Raw genomic sequence first — 26,732 nt, 5'->3', positions numbered from 1 at the left:
CCATGTCAGGTTTCCATGTACAGTCTGTTTAGGTTTCCCTGAAGGAACTTTGACGTCTCACGGGTGGGCACCGTTGTCCTTCAACAACACATCCTTGTGCCTCATATCTCGTTATCAGTTGTCTGAAGACATCATCACTCCGCAGCAGATTCACGTTGCCTGTAACAAACATTGAACCGTGTAATCAACTAGTAAACATAAAATCAAATCAGTTTAGGTGTGTAATTTTACATGTACCGCGTTTAAAATTGAAACAAAACTTTATGAAAGTTAAAAACCAGATGCAAGGTACACCTATAATTATTTTCAAACATATACGGATACCTGCTTACTCACCTATGATGATCAACCCTTTCCTGGCTCGTGTGAGCGCCACGTTGATCTGGTTTGCGTCAGTGATGAAGCCAAGGTTCTGTCTGCACCATCCGAGAGTCGGCCTTCTCTCTATCTTGTACGGGGGGAGCGACCTCACTGTGCTGAGTATCACATAGTCCCATTCACCTCCTGTAACACAAAATATTCATATTACAACTTAAAAGAACATTTTTATGACAAAATTTATTTTGATTAGGATATGCTGACCAACGTGAAAAGATCTGGGATGGCTTTGTAACGAACAATATGGGATGCATATGAAGAAACCAAGAATAATAATCATGGTGACATGGATTTTAGCCCACGATAAATCAGATCCATTTTGAAGTGAATTTGACTTATGTTCTAAACTGAAAATCATAACCTTTGGAAGAATGTCATATGCGGAGGTATTCCACTCAACCATTGTAAATGTTTTGTCGGTTCCAACAAGTAAATGCCATATTTCCAATTTAAGAAACCATATTCATGAAATAGTTTACACCTATTTACGAACCAAGAGGGTGTAAAACAAACTGGACATTCAAGCAACAGTCGATGACTACTTGAATAAATCCTTTCATTTGTAATTGTGGATGACAACAAACCTTGACTTGCAACTACTGTGTTCACGTTGACATAGGAATAGTAACGTGTCAGTTTCTCCTTGATTTTAGAACACTGGGCATTGTACTGGGACATGACATTGATAGTGCTAGGATCTATCTTCTCCTTTTCCTTGAGCCATCTGAACACCTCCTCCTGAATTGAACATACGAATATGCTATCTTCAATAGTAATAGCAGTATAAAAATGAAACTATGTTTTAAGCACACTCACGCACACACACACACGCACGCACACGCACCAACGCACACACGCATGTACACACACACACACACACACACACACACTCCTGCTGCACTCATACTAGACCAAGCTCTTATCCTAATTTACTCCCAAATCCTAATACGTAATGATACATCCAAATATTGGCTTTATTCTGCCTACTCTCAACGCTACTCACCACGATGTCAACTTCAGCCTTGTTGGATCTTGACTGTTCATTTCCCTCTTCTGCAGACACGCTCAAAACATGTTCTGTACCCTCCACATGCCACAGCAAATAAGGAATATCAAACACTGGCCACAGTCTCAGGGGTTGATCAACCCGCCACAACTGTGATCTGCCTGTCTTCAATTGCCCTTCATAGAAGATGTCAGATGGGATCTGGCAGATCTTTGGGTGCTTTTATAGTGAAATGAAAAAACGCCACATCATGAAACTACCTCTCTCACTTCAAATTTCATATTTTAACCGCCAATGTTATATATATAATTTATCATAGAATATAATTTTCTGAAAACAAAACCAGATATATGCAAATAAAGTGTGGACTCATTTTTTTACATTTAAGATGTCATATTTTAAAGTATAATGTAGTCCATACACTCCAGCTTACACATTTAAACTTTGTAATTATCACTTACCATGCGGTACTGGGTGTCCAGGAATGAGGCGTCAGAAGCATATCGTTCAAACAGTGACTGGGTAAGGCCAAGATCAGCAGCTTCTCTGCACTGCACAATTGGACGCAGTTGCTTGTGGTCTCCAATCAAAACTACCTGCTTGGCCTCTGTGGCAATAATGGGCACCATGGTCTGTGGCTCGGTGCTCATCGCAGACTCGTCAATTATCACTTGGAAAACATTTGTAGAGGTAATAACCTTCATGTTGCCACCAACTGCGCATGTGCTTAAGATGACATCGCATTTCTCAAGCTCTTCACAAGACGCTTTGAAAATCAGCTTGTTGTAATATTCTATCTCGTCAGATGTGACATCTTTGGGATTTTTTTGAAAAACCGAGTCAAAAAAGTTTATATCATTTGCATAAGGTTTGCCTTGCTGTCTGATCATGTGATGAAGAGATATGTGATATAGCCTTCGGTCTGACTTTAAGCCGTGGAGACTTTTCTTTGACAAAAAGTTGCGTTTCGGCACAGGGTAATCTTGTGACACAATATTCTGTCCATACACTCGGATAATTTTGGGGCAGATGTTCCCAAGGTGTTTGATTAGTAAACCTAAAAACATTAAGGAATGATAACAAAATTAGAATATATGTGTATGTTACTAATGGTATGTGGTTGTAACTGAATAGTGAAGTAAAGTGAACTGTAAAGTGAAATGGAGCTACATTTCAAAGAATAAGACTATGGGTGCCAAACCAGTCATCATGATCAGGTGATCTTACAGAAAATAAGAAAGGTGTGACGTGTGCTTGTGTGCTACAACTATACATGTATTACACTATGTTATAGCAACACAACATCACATTTTATACTCATCTTGATTCACTCATAACAGAATCTTATATATCCGAGTTTTAATTCCTACTTTCTATTCGAGGGCATTCATAAGCTACAATAACATTATACACACGTCCAACCAGATCCACAGACTTGTTTGAAGGTCCACAGAAGAACACCTGTTTCTTCTGCTTGTCTTTTTCTTTCTGGTGCATAATCATGTTGATCTTCTCAAACAGGTATATCAACTTTATGCCCGTGTATGTTTTTCCAGTTCCTTAAAGTGAAGACATGATTGAAATTACTAATATATGGAATTGCAGAGTGCTTATTATGCTAAAATAGTTATATTCCCGATGTATTCATTGTAAATATATCATTCTGATTATCTGAACTGGTCTTGTGTAATTGCAATCATATCCCAATGAATAAAAGATATAAACCACGCTGACTGCTTTCACTAAAATGGAAGGCCAGTGAATCCAAGTTACAGTCGAGGGAATTCCCTTTGTTCTCTCCTGTAGTATCATGCGCAGGATGTTTTAGCGAAATTCATGCATATTTATCTTCCAAAGCACTTGAGCCGAAGGCCGAGAAGGAATAAAACAGCAAATGTACACACATCCTTGCCTGTATTCCACAAATTATATGTCTTGAGTTTCATTTCTAACTTGCATCTTTAAAACAGTGTCTGAGAAATAATGCAAGCTGGCGGTTACTGACCATGTGATTTGAAACAGACGCCTTCTATATTTGTGTTTTTCAGTCTGATAGTTCCAGTTCTTCTCGCCTCTTGATTGATAGGTCCTATGCACTTTGTTTGAAGCTACTCTCAATTGATTGACTACTGAGATAAGTTATGTGCATAAATTAAACAATCACCTGTTAAAATTCAGACCACAGTATGTATTCCTACGTCTTGGAATGTCTTGTTTCGTTATTTGTGTCTACTTTGATTTTTAAAAACGTCTTTTGTTATGATGCGGCCGGGGATCGAACCCCAGACCTTCCGCTCTCTTGGCGGACGCTCTACCACTAGACCACAGAGGCGGTCACCTAAATGAATACGTGTTACCAATTTCCTTATATCCTGACACTGAACAAATGTATTCAAATTCAATGGAACAAATACACTGACATCACTACCTGGTGGTCCTTGTATTAGAGAGAAACTGGAAGTGAGGGCTTGAGAAATGGCTTCTTTTTGCATATTATTGTTGGGAGGAAGCAATCCGAGAGGGATTTCTTTGTCAATCTGATTGCCAACTTCTAACCGGTTGTTCTCTGAAAGGAAATTTGTGCAAAGGAAAGGTTCTGAATGATTATGTTTATGCAGCTGCCAAATTGTATGTATGTAGTGGTCTAACACTTTCAGAACTTCATGTGGAGCAATCGTTTCACTGCCTAAAGGCTGACATGTTCCAAATTTCTACAGTATTGATCTACAGTATTGATCTACAGTATTCTCGAAAATAGATGGTAAATACCTTTCTAAATAAGATCTCATCATGGGCCTGCTTAAATACTACAGCATATGAAAACAAACATCAGGTGCATTTGAAACTTACCCAGTTCTGGCAACGATCCATTCAGCGCAATAGCCACTGCTAAATCATTTTTCTTGCTGTGCAGGTGCTGAAGCATTGCCATTGTACGCCTGGAACGATAGATTACTTACAAAGTCAACACCTTTGTCCCCATTTTTATATTAAGTCATTCATCAAGCAAGCATAGAAAAATACAAAGATGTTGTTTACAGAAAACAAGCCAAATATGTTTTTTTTCTCATCTGTTACTGACGCAGCATCAAGAAATCATTTATTCACCTGTCAACCTCTGACTTCAAGATGATCTCTACCGTCCCTGAAGCTTTAGTAAGTAGGCACTCTGGAACAGGACCACTGTTGGAGTTCAGACTGAATGTAATGTCCACACGATCTGAATTGGCATCCTTCCCCCTTCGTCTAACCTTGAGTATCTGGGCATGTCCAACCCAGGTATATGAGTCTGTGTCAGAATTGGAGATGTCGAGATTGTGTTCTGTTTCCTTCATCCTTTCCTTCTGTTTTTTAGATGATTTTGTCTTCCTTGGAGATTCTGTCTCCTTTTCATCCGTGACTATAGCATGCTGCATTTCAATAGGTGCATTGGTAGTTTGAGGAATCGGGCATCTTATACACAGATAGTCAATAGATGATACTTTCCTCATTCCAGTATCTACAAGAGAATCATCTCCTTCTTTCAGTTTGTCTATATATTTTCCACCAAATTCTATGCATCTCTCACGCATGAAGGTTCCTTGAAGCGTGAAACTTCCAGTGTAGGTTTTCATTGGACTCTGTTTAATGTCAATGGTGACATTGTTGATGATAACATTTTCTTCATTGGTAGCAGCAGTCATTACAGCATCCATCTCAAGAAGGGGCAGCCATGTCCTTTGATATTCAACAATGGATTCAAAGGTTTTCTTTGTTGACACGGTGGCATACTTGCTCAATACACCAACTGGGTCTTCTATGTGACTAAGACAAAGATTGAGATTCTTACAAACATGAAACAACCTCACCTTTGGTGTCAACAGACCTCTATCAGGTTTTGCAACCATCTGAACCCTTATGACACGCCCAGGGGAAAAACAGAGTGTGAACTTGCAGTGGTGAAAGTTTATAGTGCCATCTCCATTCTCTGAGGTCACCATGTCTCTGACAGGTGTTCTGTTTAGAGGATCATGTCCTTCAGGTGAGAGCCTGTTCAACATCTTTTTCAATGCCTTGTCATCTTTGCTGAAGACCAACTTTAGCATCTTTGCCCATGTCTGTGTGTCAACATAGCAGACATGCTGATGAGGATCCACAATAAATGGTATCTGTTTTGGTCTCAGTGTATTGTGCCCTTCTGAATCCTGTGCGGGACATCCAGTGCAGTCATACAATCTTTTCTTCCATTCTCCTGTTACAATGATCTTTGAAGTCCATGGGTCCTTTATCTCTTCAGGTTTCTTGCTCAGATCCAGCAGATTAAAGGGCAACTCTTTACTTCTGATAGATATATTCCTTAATGATGGAATGCAAAGTTCTGCACCGCTGTCAGTAACATTGTTGAGAATGGCATTACATTCCATTGGCTTCTGAGATATCTTTGAAGCTTTTTTCAAAGCTTTGCATCCATTGCTGAAGTGATTCTGTCTGGAAGTGGCATCATTAACATGGGCACAAATGTCAGCTATTTCTTGTGGAGAATAGGGACAGGATTTCCCATCAAGAGCTGCATGCACCAGCCTGTGTACAACGAGGTCCACATATCTCCGGATAGGGGATGTGAAATGTGTATACATCTTTGTATTCAGAGAGAAGTGATTCAGCTCTTTTTCAGAGAGCATTGAACATTTGTATTCTGCAGATTCCATGATTTGTCGCCAGTGTTGAAGAGCAATTGCTTGGAAAGGGTGGACCTCATCTTTGCACATATTCCTTACAGCTTTAGTCAGGGTTTCATCATGAACCCCATCAAGAATCTGAAGCCAGATGTTCTTCTGGACTGGCAAAGACTCTTTTCTCACTGTGTTGCCCTTGGCTACCCAGTTTCCTGATGCCACCGTCCTGCCAGGTAAGACTTCTCGTCCTTGCAGGTTCACAACAAGGTCCAGGAACTTATCCTCACTCTGGACAAACTTTTGGACATCCTCTGTAGATGGTGGAGACTGACATCTGATGGGGATGGAATTTGGGAACTTCTTTCTCAACCACTGAGCAATGGATGTATTGGCTTTGATCATGAACTCTTCAATGAGTGAATGTGCTTCAATATTCTGCTCTGCGATTTCAGTCTCAATAAATCTTGGATCTTCAAATGGAACAGCAAACCTAGAATCTTTAAGTCTGTCCTTTCTCAAGTTCTGAGCAATTTCATGAAGCAGTTTGATATTATCTTTCAGAGTTTGTGAGACGTTTTCAACTTCTTCATCACTTATTAACTTCTGAGCATTTTCATATGATAACTTGCAGGAAGATTTAATCTTTGTTCTCATGAATGTTGGTTCCTTCACAAGCTTTCCTGATTTTTCAATGTGAAAGAAAATGGACAATGTAAGTCTTTCTTCATTTGGTAGCAGACTACACATGCCCTCACTCAGTGGTTCAGGCAACATGTTGCGAGTCCTGGACTCGCATGGATAGAAGCTTGTGGCTCTCTTCTGTGCCTCTCTGTCAACAGGGTCCCCTTTCTTCACCACTGAGGCCACGTCAGCAATGTGGACTCCAATCACATAGTGGCCATCCTCGACAGAGATGCTCAGAGCATCATCTAAATCTTTCGAATGTGCAGAATCTATTGTGAAAACTTCAAGCTCTGTGCAGTTCACTCTGGCATCAGCAAGGAGAGTGTCTCTCTTCTTCAGAACTTCTCCAGTATGAGCAACTGTGTCTTGGGGAAAGTAGGTTGGAACCTGATATTGCATTTCCAGGATCTTGAGACCTCCATTGAAGTTGGTGCCACACTCCAAGATGTCTACAACTGCTCCAAGAGGGTACACATGGTGGATGCCCCAGGTGAGATAGACGACCAGGAACACATACTTTTCTTTCAGCTCAGGCTTCACATCAAAATATGTCTTGAAAGAAACCTGTCTATTCTCATTGATTTCATACACATCAATTCGATGCTTTGACATTTCAGGGTATTTTTTCCTAGTTACTCCATTTAGTGCATGCATCTTTGGAACTGTACGGCAAAGGGGACGCATCAAGAAACCTTCATCATTATCACAAGTGCAGACCATGACAGGGCAATTCCGATCCCTAAACTTCCTCTTCAGGACACCAACAACTTGCCCATACACTTTGTCATCTTCCTGCATCTTTCTTAGAACCCTTACTTTGTTAGAATCATTACTTGGTTTAGGTTCTGACAGTACCTCTACACACACCTCATCATTGTTAAAGGTTTGTCCACACTTAGACCTCCCATGAATCTCTATGTCATGGTAGGTTTCAGTCGCAGTCAACACTTTGCACACAGCTTTGTGAGGTGATTCTAGTACGAGCCTACATCGCTTGTACCGTTCAGGTATCATTGCCATAAGTTGTTCTAATTCTTTCACTGGTTTCATTTGCTTGTAGAAAGGATCTCTGGTCTGTGTGTAAGTCCTTGCTTCGAATTTTGAAACGTCCACGTTTGTCTCCATTCCACAGGAAATACTTTTAGAATTGTGATAGTTGTCTCTGCTTTCATCAAACCAAGTCCTGCCTTGTATCTCAGGTTTCACCTTAGTCACTTCAGGTTCTTCCTCATCACCTTCAGGCTCTGGAAGTTCGAAAGCATCTTCAAGATCTGACTCCTCTTCTCCACCTGATGAGTCCCATTGTTTGTACTGCAGAAATGAGTTATTGTCAGCATTCAGCTTCAGGGAGGGTTGCTTTGTAGGATTAGATGGGGATAACGGAGAACCTTTCAACCAGTCAAGCTCACTAACTTGCACTTTTTCAACAGAGGTCCGTGTTGCTAGTTCACATGAAAGAGAACATAAAAGAATCTACATTCATGCTGCATATATTTTTTCATGTGGACATCATGAACTGATCAAGTCTTTCCTCAAAAATGAAACAACGTCTGGGATCATATTATTGAACCACTGTAAATGTCACTTTTATCAAGGCACAATCTTACACATGTCTCATGGATTTTTCTCAATTTGAATTCTTATAAAAATAACTTACGTCTTGAACGTTTCTTCTTTTTGACATGGCTATCGTTCACACGTTGCGCTTGATTAATCTGTATCTGAACAACATTATGATGCAGTAGTAAACATTAGGTTCAATTGTATAGACAAGTCCTTGTACAAATTGTGTTATTTATGATGATTATATACTTATGTTTGGGGGCAAAAGAACCAGATAGCGTCTCTAAAACGTTCAGTTAGTTGAAAGTTGGCAGTAAATATGAAAAATAAAGCCATGAAGTTCTACACCTTACCAGAACCTTTTTATAATCAGTATAAAAGAATGGAAAGGTAATTTCATGGTAAAGAAGAATATGAAAAAAGAAATAACACACATCATTGCTTAACAGATATCCTCACAAAATGTCCTTGAAAGTAGAAAACGACACACACATAACAGTATTAACACACATAACTCAATATTACAAGTCATGACACTACTGGCAGACACATAGTAGCTTGAACTAATAATTACACCCGAAGAATCCCGCTTAAACTATGGCTGACAGAACCATGAAGGCAAAGGGCACTTGCACCGTTTTCTCTTCTCTTTCAACTTGAATCTACAGATACAACCAATTCTTTTGTTTGGAGCAGAAATTGCTTGGAGCAATAATGAACACGTACACAGTTTATTTTATGACATGAATGAGGTAGGTATCCACTGTAATTTCTCAACTATAGATAATTAAATCAAAATATCTAATATACATGAGCTATGTTTAACAAAAAAAGAAGCATACATGCTACATCATTAGATACAGGCAGACATAGGTAAATGAGTGTTTGATATCTGGAAAATAGTTTTGTGGAATGGCATTGGTCTATCTCTGCATAAATAAATGAATTGTGAAAATATACACCCGGCAAGGTTAGACTAGGTTCAACAGAAATGATATCCAATTTTGAAAGCCTTAAAGATAAACATCTGCATTAAACATTTTTTTGTGATATACCTCTCCCTGGTGACTCGAAAATAAATTATATCTACTGTAGAATAGCCATGGCTAAATCCATCTTGTGTCTCACATATGATTTCGAATAAAATGAAAAGTTTAGAATTGATGTATACATTTGCCTACTTTTTTGCAGAAAGTGATGCCTCGATAATAAATGGTCTTTTTCATAGTATAATGTAACTTTTTAACTTTGATATATGGTAAATAAAACAAAAACATAGCTCATTGTATGTTATGTACCTGAGGAATGTTTATGTTGGTTCCAATCATCCAATCAGGATCTGGTTCAGTCGACTGATTCTGAGCAGATGATATTTTCTTCTTCAGGGTATCAATGAAGTCCTGGAGTTCCAGTATCGTTTCCCACTGGTCTATCTCCCCATCCTCTTTCTCCTGCCAGATAAACATGTAGAAACTACTCATGTATGATGGCGTAGTTAAGTAACTGTTACAGTGAAATACTATTGGCAGCATTTTAGAATAATGACAAAAAGACACATGAAAGTAAGAATTAAAATATGAATATAAGGGAAAATATGAACATTCATAAATTCAGAATTCGCATATAACCTTACACATAAAGCAGTATCTGCAACTTCATTTCATCCTTTGACTGATGTTTTACAATTATGAAAAAACGTATGTTAACTCTCAGAACATAAGAAGGGGTTACCGTCACACATTTCACTGCAAGCTCAAGTCTGTTCAGTGCTACGTCATATTGTCTCTCCTTGTAAAGAGCTTCTGCCCAGAGCTTAAAGGGAATGTAACTTGTACATTCCTCCAGTACAGAGGCTGGAATCATTAGTTAAATATTTAACATGTGCAACTGACCATTAAATTCACCAATCGCAAAATATTTCAAATAAACAAAAGTGAAATTGAAATTGAAATGCTCTTAACGAAATAGTATTACCGCACCAAACGTTTACAATTAAAAAACAATGTGAACTGGCCAAAGGTTTATTTACTGATTATTGATTGGAAGGACTATTGCAAATCAAGCTATGATTTATTAGGGTTACCTTGTTGACATAGTGTAGTACAGAGTTTGTACTGCGTCTGAAAATAGAGTAAAAAAGATAACTCATTATCAACGTTTCAGATTTATTGCATGACATATATCCTCTAATGGAGTAACTGACTAATTTTATTTGTTTGTTGTTTTGAGACCACACTCCGCAATATTTCAGCTACATAACGGCGGTAGATGCATTATCGTGTCTGGACTAGACAATCTAGTGATCGACATCATAATCATCGATCGACTGATTCACTGAACCCGGATCTTCACGGGTTGAGTGAAACAATATTGTATTCTCAACTGAACGTTAAATGAAGATTGTTTTACGATGCTTCAGCTATCTTGAAACCATTCCCTACGATCCTTTAACGAGTTCTTGATGACCGCTTTTCAACCATCACGTTTCAAATTTTATGTGTCAAGGGACGTTTGGTTGTGATTATTACCATTGTTGCAAGCAGTCCCTTTCATAAATGATCTTGCTGATTATTTAATTTTGAATAATTAACTTGTTCTCATCGCATTATGGCTCCCGTACTACCGATGCGTTGTAAAAATTAACTCAGAAGTAATCTTGGCATGTGCAATTATGTCTCACCGCTTGAAAGCTGCATCTAGCCAGTAGAACTAGCAAGTTAGCCCTGATTCTTGTGTTTTGGTCCTCTGTGAACGAGTTGGCCATTACATTGAATCCTCGTATCAGATCCTGGCACAAGAAGTAACAAAATCCGGGATTGTTCTCATAATGTTCAATGGCCAGATATCTCAAGTCCGCCAGTAAAGCTATAGTCGCCTGTAACATAAGAAAAAGACCCGACTTCCACATGGTTCATAATAGCATTTAGGATGGGGGAGTTTATCGTTGCTTTAAACAGTATTTCACGGCTCGGTGTGTAATAGGTGAGGTGAAATTAGGCATAACGATTAATGCACTGATATACTGACATGCATGCGCGTGTGTGCGTGCGTGCGTGCGTGCGTGCGGAGTAATGCCGATTTATAGTGCAAGCCCACTGAGATACCATGCCTCAGTTTAACACGAATACCCCACTCGGACACAGTATACTGACTCCTTGTTTTAGCCCCTTAATGCAGAGTGCAGGTTAACAACAACTACCACCTTTTAACGTATTTAGACTAGACGCGGCCGGGGATGGAATTCCGGACCTTCCGCCCTCCGTGTTGACGCTCTACCACTAGACCACGGAGGCGGTCTTCATGTGATAGTGATACAGGCCCTAGACGTTTCACTTGCTGGTGTCCAGTTAAACAGGTGAATCAACATTAATAATGACAAATGCGGTACATGATAGAGAGTAGATATTTCTTGTGACATAATATAACTATGTAAATATATATATTGATTTTGATTTTAGGTAATATAGGGATGTAAATTGTATAATGACGGATATCATAATACCTTTCCTTCCTTTTGCCACACAGATGTGTCAATGAAAAGGGTCCTCCATAAAGCGTTGGTCGTGAAAGCACATGAACCAACCAAGCCTATTTCTTGACCAGGCTCCGGACCATCAAGGACAGCAGCAGCATTTACCAGAACCATTGCTGAAACCAGGCCCGTTACTGGTTTTAGGTAATTATGTCTTCAGGAATTGTATTTTATAACAGTAGTTAAAAAACAATAACGTGGCATCAGCACTTTCTAGACCATATGGTAATAAAAGTAAAATAAGGAATAATTCTGGAAAATTAAGGAAAAGACAATAGAAAAGATTGAAAGTGCGTTCGAGCCAGTTATTTACTTTTTCTTGAGCTTTGTCTTTATCATTGGAAACTACATATATGTTACTTTCATACATGTGTCCCACTAATACTTCTATTAGTTGCTAAGTGTAAAAGGACAACTTACTTTTATAGAAGAAATAGAATGCTTGAAATATGTTACAACCCTGAAAAGAAGACAAGAAATAGAAATGTGCATGACTCTGACTCAAAACAAATGTTCTTGTCATAGGGTTGTTGGGTTCATGTATGGAACGAGTCACTCTTTACCTTTTATATTTATCTGAAAACTACTTAAAGGACATAAGTAGGACAAGTGAGCGAATGTTGTTTACCTCCACTGTCAGCAAATTCATCTACATCGCGGCTGCCTGTAAATAATTGAGCCTGGACCAGACAAATTATTGGTTAATATCAACGTCCAGCGCTGCGAAAGCATTCGGCCAGTCACTTGGCCTGGTCACCCATGTTTAGTCGCCATCCACAGCAAGCTACTTGATACCGATCATAACTTGACCTTCCTACGGTGTTCAATATTAGGTACAAACGCGGGGGGGGGGGGTCCAAATGAAACCTGGGGGCATCAAATAGCCAATAACATCCGAAAGGTTCGCTCTCTCCCTCGGAGCGGTCGGGTAGCCTATTGGTTAAAGCGTTCTCATTCTGGTTCTCTCTCTCTCTCTCTAGCTCGCTCTCTCTCTCTCTCTCTCTCTCTCTCTCTCTCTCTGTGGACTTGACACGAAACATTATGTTCTGGGTACGCACCTGAGAAAGAGTATAACAAGTGTGAGAACAGATAAGTATCACAGCTTCTTCTTGCTGTTTTCCGTAATTGGTATTCAGGCTGCTGGGCCTGATGTGCAGTTTCAGAAGCGCCTGTAGCACCCGGCAATCTGTTGGTGTAAATTGTCCTTGCACAACTCTCCCGTGTGCCTCGCCAATAAGTTCTTTGAGACTGGGACAGCTCTCCATCAACATCTTCAGTACGAGCTATGTAAAAATGTTTTGCCATTTTCAAAATAAGAACAAAAATGTAGGAAACGTTCTGTTGAATCACATGAGGCTCAGGGTGTACAGTCAAACTTTATATCAAATTACATTTCAAGAAATTAACACAGCAAAGTATGAAGAGAATTACACTTCTATTTGTAGGAGGTGTGCAGGAGGAAAATGTATAAACATGCAAATTTGAAGTTATAACACGTCAGTATTAATGATTATCATCTTGTTATACTAACACGAAATACACATGTGCGGGTAACAGTGGAGATATGGCAGCGCTGTGTTACCAAATCCGTCAACGAGATAGAGTCAAGATACTGGTCACGTGATGGACTTCAGCAAACAACAGTCCCGCCTATAGTTGTGACACAAGCATTTCCGACGAGGGCTGTGACATCAGCGAGTCAGACTGCGATTTAGAATTATCATGAGACGACCCCTCTTATGCTGCCATTCCCTGTACCGTTGTGTAGCACGTGCAGTACGTGATTGCGCTGTCCCCCCTACTGTTGTGCCCCACTCCGTTCAAGATGTCAACTTGTACACATACGAGTAACAACATGATAGTAACTTTTTTTCACAGTGATTGGAATACAAATAACAAACAGCAGATATTGTTCGTTACAGGGTATTCACTGCATTTAATAGACTTTTCCTGAATTTGAGTGTTTTTGCAAGTAATCGTTCTCATTTGGAGCCAAACGGACTGTAGTAAAACTCATAATAGCACAACTGCATCTGCCTGTGCAGAACAGGTTGAGTCATTTTCAGAGTTTGACTTTGGTTCATATTTCTTTAATATACAGGACAATGAATGAGAACTGAAGTAAATGCCCGTGTGAACCCACTGAGTCGTTGTGCTATTATGAGTTTTACTACAGTCCGTTTGGCTCCAAATGAGAACGATTAATTGCAAAAAAAACCTCATGACTTAGATGTTGACGGATGAGGACATTTTAGTTGCCAATGGTGGTCCATGGCAGATGGCTATATGGAACAGTATCTTTCTAAAATGGCTCATACCTGTGCTCTGGCTCGCCCGTCAGCGGAATGGTCAAAATGTTCCTGCAATTTGGTAATTACTACACGGGAATCTGCAAATGAAATATAATATGTTTAATAGACATGGACAAGTTTGTTGTGAACGTAACGGTAGAGGTTTAAAAAAATATATTAAAGACTACCAACTTAAATGGAAGGTTTATTTTTACTCCTAATTAGTCCCAATTTTTTTTTACCTTTTTACTTTTACCAGTGCAATTTTGTTTCTGTAGACGAAAAATTTAAGGCATATGTGTACAGTTACTGCTGAAGGATTCGATTTATATGTGGTATGTAAAGAAAGACGAGAGCACACATGCTGGCGATATATCCTGTGCAAAGGTACCTGGTGACAATACAGTGATGTTTGGTAATGGGGCCCACGGGAATGAACATATATTTTATCAATTTGTTAAGGCCTGAAGTATCAAATTTGTAATATTGTAAAACATTGGACAAGCAAGTTTTAGCTGAACGCTCAAACTTGGTGTAAGCGAATTTTTGAAAAAGAGAATGCTGGTCGTGTATATATTATGTTTCTTATTACCTCATAGATAGATGAACTCATTGGCCTGTGATTAAACAATGATGTATGTGTATGATATCGTATTTATGTGATAAGTAGCTTACCGGAATGTACATGTACAACGGTTCACGTGATATTTGCCAAGAAAACTAATTCAAACTTTTAACGGCTATTGTCAAAAACATTTAGTCGGATATGTTCCAGAAATTAACGGCTGAAGTTGAAATGTATACAATATAAGTGATTACAATGATTATAAACCCATAGATCTTACAACTATCGGTTACATCTACTTGGGTTGTCAGTCCAGATGTAAAGAGGCCATTATGCGACGACGTCGTTTTGGCCACACACAGCATGTATACCCATGAATATTTATTGAAAGGTGAGGATCCTCTGTTTTGTATCCCTTGTGATGAGAGAATCACGGTCGAGCATGTCCTGCTTGACTCTACTGATTTTGCCATTGCAAGAGATAGATGTTTCAGTGTAAAAACAGTCAATAACCTTTTTATCAGTTAAAAAGTAGCAGTAAAGTAGCATAAAATCAGTGTACCCCTGAGAAGAACCACCTCCTTCAAAGTATATTTATTTATTACATACTTGAGTGTGAAAGACTGAGTTTCTGAAGTTAAGAAACGTGATATTTACCATTGCAGTGAACGTAACACTTGATATTTCACTGCAGTGAACATAACACTTTGACGGAACTATTGTCTCCCCTTAACTTGTCTCCCTTTATCGTAAGCGTGAAGCCCGTACACAAACTATTGACGTCCTTTTTACATTAGTTCTCACATTGACAAGGCAAAATAATGACAGATGGTTATTTATGGAGTTAATATCACTTCTTGCCCTTTATTATTCTCTCGAAAATGTTTCTTTATCAACTGTTAGTTCCTCATTTAACTCGTCACTCGAGACTGTTTGTTTCGCAAAGCGTCATTTTTGTTACTTGACCAGTGAGTATTCTTTCGCTTCCAGCAGCGGTCTCCTAGATTTCAAGAATATTTTTAAGTTAAAGGTGATTTTGTATATAATCATATCGAAATGTATGACAAAGAATTTTCTTGACCCTAAATATTTTGTTTATGCTTTTGTTTACATTTCTTAAGATTTTGCAAACACGAAACTACTTTTTAGTCGCAAATACAAGGGGTGGTGAACCATCCCTGTGTATTAGGTGGGGAGAATTAACGTTTCAATGTTTTACATTTGTAATGAAATAATTTATATTTCTGGGAGAAAACTACAAAAAAGTATATAATAAAAAGGATATTTTATGTGTCTCGTAAAATATCATGTTTCTCTCATCGAGTGACGGGGGAGGGGAGGAGATATTTTCACGAGTGGCGTGACACACGAAATATCCTCTATATCTACCTTTATTTTAACTGCGGGTTATTTGTTCATTTTAAATCTCTGGCTAAACTTGCAACAATCGCCAGGAGCAATAAGGGAAAGGTGTAAATCCTGCTGGGGAACCACGCAGGTAGCATGTGTACCATGTGTAGCCTTGGTCCCTAGTAGGGTGACCTCAACTTTGTTGTTGGCGATCTATGGCCCCGTTGTTATATGGTGTCGTTGCCCAATAATATATGTTTAATGCTCTACAACCACTTTTAAGTCAGTCTGTGATATATTGCAAGTTATAATACTGTCCTTCGCTGACATTATAAATATTGTATAACTTGTTCAAGTCACATCATGGCTTAAATATTGGTGACGTGACTTCAAATGTAACACATTCACTCACATAGATTTTATGAAAAGAGCTGGTCCACTTTTTCCCATATTGTTTTCTCAGTGAACGTCAGATGACATTTGCTTTCATTTTAGACGAATTGTTTAGAACCTCTGAAGATAGAAATATAACTATATCTATGGTCACCACCTGTAGTGAGCGAGTGAGTGAGTATGGTTTTACGCCGCTTTCAGCAATATCCCAGCAATATCACGGCGGGGGACACCAGAAATGGACACATTGTACCCATGTTGAGATTCGAACCCGGGTCTACTAGAAAAATATATATTCTCAGATAAATTAATATAATATTTTAGTTTAATACACACCAAGGCCTTCTTTGAGCATACCGGTAGTTAATGCAGGTTAAGTAGGACTTCTTTTAATATCGGACCTGAGTTTCTTCCAAGTGTTTAGTGAGTGAGTGAGTATGGTTTTACGCCGCTTTAAGCAATATTCCAGCAATAACACGGCGAGGGACACCAGAAATGGGCTTCACACATTGTACCCATGTTGAGATTCGAACCCGGGTCTTCGGCGTGACGAGCGAACGCTTTAACCACTATGCTACCCGACCGCCCATAATGTAGTAAAAATGACCCATGGATCAAGGAATGACGGTTTTCCCTTAAGTTTGTCGTGTTGGATAGTGGTGTACATTCTGAAAGAGCTTGGTTCTTTTCTGAGGTTGTAAAATTCAGGCATATCATTAGAGTTCTCCTGAATCAAGGCGCAATCATTTAAACGTGTATGTATATCATTTGTTAAATTATATTGAGCTTGTTTTTAATTCAAAGTGCATACGAACTGTAACAACATGAGAGAAATTCTTTACATTGCATGGTAATTACTAATACTGGAAAGGTAATAGCTGGTGATATTTTTGTGTGTAAATTACACTGTTAAAAAAACAACAACACATAGGTGTTTTGTGGATTCCAATTAGATTTTTTCCCCAGCAATCGTCATAAAGATGATTATGTTTGATTCCCGTTAATCATGTCATGTTTTTTTGTGCACTGCGCGCAAACACTTCTGGAGATATTTTTTTGTAAACGTTTATCAGCAAAAATGCAAAGGATGCACGGAAATTGCTTTTAGAAAAAGTATACAGCACAATGGACGTGCAAAGTGTTGGAAACAAGAGTAGAGACACTGACTATAAAAGACCTTACAAAATTTATCAATTCATTACGAATTTTCTGACTTGAACGGAGATCGAAAAATGCCAAGATTAACTGCAGCTGACCGAAATATCGCCATTGAACGTTTCGAAGCAGGGGAGTCCCAGTCTGCCGTTGCAAGACACTTCAACGTTCACCAAAGCACCAAATCTCGACTATGGGATCCATATACCCGCACTAATTCGACTCAAGATCATCCCAGAAGTGAAAGACCAAAAGTGACCATCCCTGCTCAGGATCGGTACATCCGTTTGCTTCACTTTCGGAATCGATTTCCTACAGCAACGGACACCGCAGGACAAGTGCCTGGTATGCGAAGAATTTCCGACCAAACCATCAGAAATCGTCTGAGGGAAGTGGGAATTCGAGCGAGACGACCAAAAGTTGGACCTGTCTTGCGACGTCTACACCGTCAACGACGTGTTCGGTGGTGCAACAGAGGACAGGCATGGGATATCAGGAATTGGCGACGCGTTTGGTTCAGCGATGAGTCACGTTTTCTTCTTCAACGACGGGATGGAAGACAACGTGTATACCGACGTCGACGTGAACGTTTTGCGTCGAACTGCGTTCGACAGGTGGACCGATTTGGTGGAAGGAGTGTCATGGTGTGGGGAGCCATATCCTATACGGGTAGATCACAGTTAGTGGTTGTCCAGGGCAATCTTACAGCAAACCGATGCATAGACCAAATTCTGTGTCTTCACCTCCTCCCAACTTTGGACCGCCAGATGGAGCTGTTCCAACATGACAACGCTCGGCCCCACACAGCACGTGCAACATTTAATTTCGTTGTTAATGAGAACATCAATGTCCTTCCATGGCCGTCCAAATCGCCTGATCTCAACCCGATTGAACATTTGTGGGACGAACTTGATCGACGCGTCCGTCAACGTCACCAGCGTCCCCACACACTGGCACAACTCGCCAACGCCTTACAGGAGGAATGGCGAAGAATTCCCCACAAAAAATCCGACGACTTGTGCAATCTGTGCCAAGAAGGTGTCGAGCAGTGACGGCTGCAAGAGGTGGCGTGACCAGGCACTGACCATGACGCCCCTTGTGGCTACACATGTGCAATGACTGAACTGAACTAATGCTGACAATGACGACAATGCTTTTTGTCTGGGCAACCAGTCCGCACATACAGATAAAAATACTGATTGTATCACATATAACTGTAATTTAATACCGGTATGTACAATCTATACTTAATGTAAATCAAAGAGTATCCAACTATAACGCTTGCATGAATGGTGAAGGTGTAGTGTTGTTACTGTCTGGGCAACCAGTCCGCACATACAGATAAAAATACTGATTGTATCACATATAACTGTAATTTAATACCGGTATGTACAATCTATACTTAATGTAAATCAAAGAGTATCCATCTATAACGCTTGCATGAATGGTGAAGGTGTAGTGTTGTTACTGTCTGGGCAACCAGTCCGCACATACAGATAAAAATACTGATTGTATCACATATAACTGTAATTTAATACCGGTATGTACAATCTATACTTAATGTAAATCAAAGAGTACCTTAATGAAGTGCCAGCCATTCTAAAAGAGATCCTGTTTGTACAAGGAAGTCATGGTTGACGTAACAAAGGCGCTTACGTTGTCACAATAAGAGCTATTTTTAGCCATGACTATATCTGTATCACTTATTTATCTCAGCTCCGGGTGGAGAGACGTGTTTTGTGTTTCAGTCAAGTCAAGGCGAGCTATGTACCCTTCGTGCGATCGGGTGACAAGTCGATATTGTTGTAAATGAATGTGAGAGTGTGAGAATGTGACTTTGATTCAGCTCTGCTTGCTTAACTGATTCCTGTCATAAAGATGATGAACGCCTCTCTGTAGTGGGCCTAGATAGGGTTTAATTTATTCCCCCGAAACTGGTTCAAAACTGGGTCAAAGAAAGCCAAATAGAAATTCATCTTACAAGTCCGTTGCCCAGTCAGCCTTTCACCGGTATGCAAACCAACCAAACTGGAGATGGGACTTGCCCGGGAATTGTTGAAGCAGCATTGGGACAAAGCCATGCTAATGTATGCATAACTGACAGAACCAACATACGTGACCAGCTCCGGCGACTAAAATTATATATGCGCCGTGAAGCTGGTGAGCTAACTGCCAACACTCGTCAAGCGCCTATCCATGGACCCTCAGTTCCAAGAGAAGCAGATGAAGCAAATGAACGATCGAATTATTCTCCCTAAATTACCTGATGCAGTTGTCACTGATGACCCATGCATGGGCTCACAAAATTAAAATCCCGATGGCCTCGAAGATTTTGAGTTTTCTCCCGATTACGACCACTCTACTGTAAATGATCTTTCTGATGATCCGGTGTATATTTTGTTTATGTCATTCTATAATCAAATCTGTGATTTACCAATTAAACAAGTTAAGCAATTATTTCCACAGAATCAACTTGATAAATTAAATGACATTATTTCTGTCACTATCAATGCAGACTGTTCTTTGCATGACATTAATTAACTGTTGCGTGTATGCTGCTGCTCGAACATTGGAGAACTCCATACAGTTTCCATAGACGGTGAACCACAAAAGGGTTATAAACAAAATCATCAAAAGAAAACCGGGTAAAAAAGTTGAAACAAGGAAAAGTCAAAGCCACAAATACTTTTGCTGTACACGTCCTTTCGTATTTGGTGTTGTTGATTGGACGAAATTCAAGGTATTGACACCCTCACACGAAGAATCATGTCAGAGAATAGATCCAATCGCTTTTATTTATCAGTTATAATGGGAGGTTCATTAACGTGGAGGCGCTTCATGATAGAATTGTAAAGTGTACTTTTGCACACATTCATTTATCTGATTATCCCCTTGTGCAGCATGTCAGTTTACTTAAACGAGCAAAGGATGTGGGACATAATCTCAATATCAATGTTAATTTTGTTGATGGCTCTGTACTGCTCGGTACCAAAATGAGTGTCAACAAAGCAAAGTGCCATGTCAAATTGACTCAGACTCGGCTTTTCAGGGAGAGGCTATCTGAACGACGACTGAGTCGAGTTTATGAGCAGTTTGTTGAGAAGATCACCAACCCTGCAGAGTACTTCGTTTGGATGAAGTCGGCTGGCCTGAAAAGTGAAACAGAAGGCTTTCTGTTTGCTGTGCATCCAAATGTAAATATGAAATGTAGATTGTGTAATGATTGTAATGAGACTGTCCAACACATTGTCAGTGGATGACGAGCTTTGGCACAAACACAGAATCTTAAGTGACATGATAGTGTAGCTGGATCATTTCATCACCGTCTTTGCCATGCTTGTGGTTTTGACACACAGGTCCATCCATGTTACGACCCACAATATGTAGAGGGCGTCATTGAAAATGATAAAACAAAATTCTTTGGAATAGGCACGTGTACAGCCTCAGATCTATCCAGGCCAACAAACCTGACCTTGTGCTTTTTTTATAAATCCAATAAAATCATTTATCATTGAATTTTCTGTCCCGTTTGACACTATTATTTGATTGACAAGATTCAGGAAAAACATGGCAAAAATGCGGACCTCGCTCTTTGAAATGTCACGCATGCATCCCAAGTACCAAGTTGTTCGACTCCCCATTGTTTTTCGGTGCCTTAGGTTTGGTACCTCCAAATCCGTTGACAAATATCCCAGTGGATGTAAAAAGATTGACACATAACAGTGAATGAAAGAGGATGGACAAATAACAATGGATGTAAAAGGATTGACACATAACTGGATGTAAGAGGATTGACACATAACAGTGGATGTAAGAGCATGGACACATAACAATGGATGTAAGAGGATTGACACATAACAGTGGATGTAAGAGGACTTGAAGATATCTTAGGCAGAGCACATATTCACTTACCCATTTTCCAGGCTCAAGTTAAAAGTTGATTTTATTCAGTAGCCAGCGATCCCAGCGCCAGTTTACGTCCCATCCCTTATTGTGTAGGCCTTAATAGATTATTTCTGGAATAGTCATGCATTTATATAGGTGTGTATGCACAATATCTCAAGTTAAGTTACTTTGGATCGTGACTATATATTGTCGGGAAAGTGTGGTACGTGCACATGTAGCTATCCACACCTTGAACTGAACACAGGTGTCAAAAGTTATTATCTTCCTATTTCTGTCAATCAAATCGATAATAGGTCATAAATATCTTTACGCAAACATACTGTCATAGAGGCGGTCGGGTGGCCTAGTGACTAAAGCGTTAGCACGTCACGCCGAAGACCCGGGTACGCTTCTCTACATGGGTATAATGTGTGAAGCCCCCATTTCTGGTGTCCCTCGCCGTGATGTTGCTGGAATATTGCTAAAAGCGTCGTAAAACCATACTCACTCACATACTGTTATACCAATGGCTCACTATTCAACACGAACGCTATGTCGTCACAGTTGCTGCATGAACACCTACGGTAATAGTTGATAGTATTAAAGACATACTTTCACTGGTTTGTTTCTCTGCAAATTCTAAAATCATTATGTAAACAAATCTAATCTAATCACAATATCTTCGTTTCATACAAGGCACAAATTTACGTTTAGGCCAATATGAACATAGCGTGGAGAAAGCCCCTTTAACAAAAGCCCCACGCTCTTATCTGAGGGTTCACATTGTCAACCGCCTCTGCATGACATGTGTTAGTAAACAGCCATGGCGTGAGGGGTAAACATATTGATTATATAATCACCGTAAGTGATATTTTTAGCTTTCCTGGTACTGGCAGCTGAAGCCATTCCGTGAACCACTATGAGGTGAGGTGAGGTGAAATTGGGTTTAACGTCGCGTCCAAGATTATTGCACTTATATAGCGACGTGCATGCACGTGTATGTGTGGCTGCTTGTACTAGACCGGACTGATGCCGATTTATAGTGCTAGCTCACTGAGATACCATGCCGCAGTTTAACATGAATACCCCACTCAGACACAGTATACTGACTCCGAGCCGACCAGTCCTTGCTTTAGCCCCTTAATGCCGAGCGCCAGACAGGGTAACAACAAGTACAATCTTTTAACGTCTTTTTGTATGACGCGGCCCGGGATCGAACCCTGGACCTTCCGCTCTCCGGGCTGAACCACTATGACTGACTGAGAGTTGAATGACAAATCTATTTATCATTCTTTTGTCAACACAACACCTTTCACAACACGACCAGTTCCTAACAGTCAGATAATACACGGCAGCTTGCAGTGTATTTGGAATGTAGGGTGCGCCAGTCATGCAGGGGTCCAGTCTGCAGAAGGTTCGAATCCAAGGATTGCAGATTTTCATGTTTGGTTAATGCTTCTATCATTTGTTTGTTTGTTTTTGTTTGTTTGTTTGTATGTACGTACGTACGTACGTACGTGCGTGCGTGCGTGCGTGCGTGCGTGCGTGTGTGTGTGTGTGTGTGTGTGTGTGTGTGTGTGTATGAATGTATGTATGTTTGTGAGGTGTCTTGTACATATTTGTGGTTCTTGGAATTATGGGGCAAATGATAACCTGAAATACCCTTGTCAATATGTAGTTCATTTAAGTTAAAAAATCCACATTTCATTGTCATCATTTATTTAATGATATAAACGTTGACAATGTCCGCCACACTTTGTGACGCATTTGCTTGTCGAACGAAGGAACATATTTTTCGTCACATCATTTGAATTCAGTATACCATATATACATATTTTGAATGTTTTGGATCGAATCTAAACGCACACATCATCCGGGCGAGGGTTAAATTGTGACAGGAAAACTACACAGTCATAATAGCAGTGATGACCTATCACAATGCTATCTGTCTAGGGTCAATTCTGTATTTGGCTTCCTGGTCCATTACACACTTGTATAGATTAACATCAGTCATGCCTGATGTTCCCATCCACTCGGTCGACTTGATACAATGAACTCATTTCATTTGTGGTGGGATGTATGATGTGTGTGGGTGAGTGGGTTTGTGTGGTGTGTGTGTGTGTGTGTGTGTGTGTGAGTGTTTGTGTGTGAGTGTTTGTGTGTGAGTGGATTGGTTAAGTGTCCAATGGTGTGTGTGTGTGTGTGTGTGTGTGTGTGTGTGTGTGTGTGTATGTGTGTGTGTGTGTGTGTGTGTGTTAGTGTGTGTGCGAGTGTTTGTGTGTGAGTGGATTGGTTAAGTGTCCAATGGTGTGTGTGTGTGTGTGTGTGTGTGTGTGTGTGTGTGTGTGTGTGTGTGTGTGTGTGTGTGTAAATGTATGCATGTTTGTTTGTTTGTTTGTTTCTTAAACGCCGGACTCAGCAATATTCCAGCTTTATGACGGCTGTCTGTAAATAATCGAGTCTGGGCCAGACAATCCAGTGATTGATGTCATAAGCATTGGTCCACGCAATTGGGATACGATGACATGCATTAAACAAAGTCAGCGAGCCTGACCAGCCGATCCCGTTAGTCGCCGATTACGACAAGCATAGTCGCCTTTTATTGCAAGCATGGGTTGCTGAAAATCTATTCTAACCCGGGATCTTCACGGGTGTAATACTTCTAGCATAGTCATTTACTAATACACATGCTTACATACTAGTATCCCAGATTTCCCTGTACAAACACAGACCTTGATACCGTGGCCATCTGTAAGATGATTGAGAGTCCACGTGTTTGGCTCTCATGGACCATATTGTACGTTTTGTCGTATTGATATTAAATATTCCAAAATACATCTCCATAATGTTTTTCAGATATTCCTTGATAAACGCAGTGAGTGAGTGAGTTGGGTTTAACGCCACTTTAAACAGTATTCTAGTTATTTCACGGCGTGTCAGCTTGATGTGGGAGGAAAGTCCGAATGCACGTTAACCCCTTTTGTGGAACCGAACACTGGTATGATGTTGACAAATCGAGAAAATGGCTGCTAAAAGGAATTGGAACACACGATCTTAGGTTTCTGCCCAGCACTGTGCACAGCGAATTGTAGCACCCCAGTCAAAAGGAATGAAAAGGAAATATCAACGGTACTGAAGCTCAATTAAACATGATGATTTTGTCCAAGTTCTAGTCTAATATCAGGAAGCGCAAAATACAAATAATATGAAATTGTTTGGTATTCTTTTGGGGGATTCGAACCTTTTATCCCCGGATCCTGGCACACATCAAATCGACTGATGATTGAATTACACATTTGTGTAAAAAAAAAGAAAAAGAAATTCGATGATCGTAAGATATCTCTTGTGAAATCGGAGTCCATTGTCCGGTTTAGATTACATCATAAGCATGTGTTTATGAATCACTATCAAATAGAGATGATACCAGGTGTTAGGGAAAACATGTCTGGTAGACTACCCTCTCACGTCTTTGAATGTTGATTGCATAGTGACAATGCAATGCAATGTTTAAGTTTGTTTGTTTTTGTTGTTTCACTCAGAAATATTAGAGCTGTTGACGGCGATCTGTAAATAATCGAGCCGGGATCACCCAGTCCTGTGATCGATGTCCCGCGCCGTCAACGTCAACACGGAATCGACCATGTCACTAAGCCTAAACAACCGATCCATTTGGTCGCCTCTAACGACCAGCATACTTATTAGGGGTTACCGTTTGAACTATTTTAACCCGGAATCACCAAGGGGATAGATATTTTAAGAGTTACCATACTGAATTGGAAGAGGTACCACGACGTCATCGGTGTGTAAAATATGATTAATGTAACTAACAATGAAGTACGATATTTAAAAAATATATATTTTGATGGTGCAGGCGGTGGCGGGGGAGGGGGGGGGGGGCGTGGGGGGGGGGGGGGGGGGGTGTATGACTATCATCGGACAATTGACGATGTAGAATGACGATGTCGTGCGATACAGGATGCAAATCATTTGATGTGTTAACATGAGCAAGGGCCGCTTTAACATTCTTCTAAAATATGAGTCAGCCCTCAATATAAAATCATAAAATATACATCTTGTAGTGGTTATCATTAGAGCACCCACAAGCGTGGCTCCCATGTAACCTGTTTCAACCAGTCCTGCGAAATAACGCCAGGAAGTCACCGGGAACGTCCGAGAGAATGATACTAAATAATAAAGTTTTTATCTATATTTGTGTTCTTTTATTATTTACATCAGACTGTAATTTATGGCTAAGTCAATCTTATTTATGCACAGAAACGGGGGCTCTTCTACTGGAAAAATATATGTTCTCAGATAAATTAATATAATATTTTAGTTTAATACACCTCAAGGCCTTCTTTGAGCATACCGGTAGTTAATGCAGGTTAAGTAGGACTTCTTTTAATATCGGACCTGAGTTTCTTCAAAGTGTTTAGTGAGTGAGTGAGTATGGTTTTACGCCGCTTTAAGCAATATTCCAGCAATAACACGGCGGAGGACACCAGAAATGGGCTTCACACAATTTACCCATGTCGGGAATCGAACCCGGGTCTTCGGAGTGACGAGCGAACGCTTTAACCAATAGGCTACCCGACCGCCCTCCATGTCTTAGGGAATCAATGTTAAATGTTCTTTTGAAAGATGATATTCATACAAATGGTACTGTTCTTTAATAATAGGTATTGATTATAAATTACCATTTATCTAAAATAGTTTAATAAGTAATCATTACCATCAGGTCCGCATTGTTGTTACTTGTACATATTTTGAAAAAAACTGTTTGCTGTGTTTATTTATTTTGTACGCCATTAACAGTTCATATTCTCACGATCGTACACAACTGAGAAAGCCATGGTTCATTGACTGACTGCGTTGCAATATTGAACTCGCGGGGCGTCAGACGAAACCACCCGGACGTTAAATTGTAGGATAATAGAGACTGGTTATTCTCTGACTTTGACGTTTTATACACTTTCAATGCCTGTAATATACATTTGTATATTTCCATATCAAACCTCAAAATAGTTACATGGAATATTGAAGGTTTTCTTTCCAAAATAGACGATCTAGACTTTTTAGATTACATAAAAGGCTTCGAAATTATATGTCTAGTTGAAACATTTATTGACTATGCATTATCCATACCTCAGCTGTCAGCTTATGACACATATATTGCAAAAGCTCATAGGCTAGCTAAGGCTGGTAGACTGTCAGGCGGTGTAACGTTGTTGGTTAAGACCCGTATAGACCTGCACTGCCAACAGATTGAATTAGA

The 26,732-nt window shown here is 39.8% G+C and overlaps 1 protein-coding gene across 1 annotated transcript; it reads right to left on the bottom strand.

Moving 5' to 3' along the window:
- Window positions 1–26,310, bottom strand: LOC139479417 (3'-5' exoribonuclease HELZ2-like). The gene is made up of 19 exons (XM_071262268.1): window positions 26,286–26,310; window positions 14,137–14,207; window positions 12,877–13,101; window positions 12,239–12,278; window positions 11,789–11,934; window positions 10,967–11,161; window positions 10,370–10,406; window positions 10,018–10,139; window positions 9,585–9,737; window positions 8,381–8,444; window positions 4,493–8,165; window positions 4,235–4,323; window positions 3,813–3,950; window positions 2,800–2,943; window positions 1,846–2,441; window positions 1,382–1,603; window positions 963–1,116; window positions 337–504; window positions 1–159 (listed from the first exon to the last, which is right to left on the bottom strand). Exons 1-19 carry the CDS (start codon window positions 26,308–26,310, stop codon window positions 29–31), a joined length of 6,393 nt encoding a protein of 2,130 aa, XP_071118369.1. The 3' UTR covers window positions 1–28.
- Between the last annotated feature and the right edge of the window lie 422 nt (window positions 26,311–26,732).

The sequence above is a fragment of the Haliotis cracherodii genome, unplaced genomic scaffold (assembly GCF_022045235.1).
Source record: "Haliotis cracherodii isolate W230 unplaced genomic scaffold, xgHalCrac1.p SCAF_4, whole genome shotgun sequence".
NCBI lineage: Eukaryota > Metazoa > Mollusca > Gastropoda > Lepetellida > Haliotidae > Haliotis > Haliotis cracherodii.
The sequence above is the reverse complement of the archived record's forward strand: the minus strand, read 5'-3'. Positions and strand labels throughout refer to the sequence as shown.

What these genes read in the sequence shown, in the direction of transcription:
- LOC139479417 (XM_071262268.1), bottom strand. Translation starts at nt 26,310, where the DNA reads ATGGCTTTCTCAGTTGTGTACGATC. An exon ending in GTCTGTGGATCTGGTTGGAC is followed by an intron (nt 2,442 to 2,799) that starts GTGTGTATAATG and finishes TAATGTTTTTAG; the next exon opens with GTTTACTAATCAAACACCTT. An exon ending in AGGCTGAAGTTGACATCGTG is followed by an intron (nt 1,117 to 1,381) that starts GTGAGTAGCGTT and finishes TGTTCAATTCAG; the next exon opens with GAGGAGGTGTTCAGATGGCT.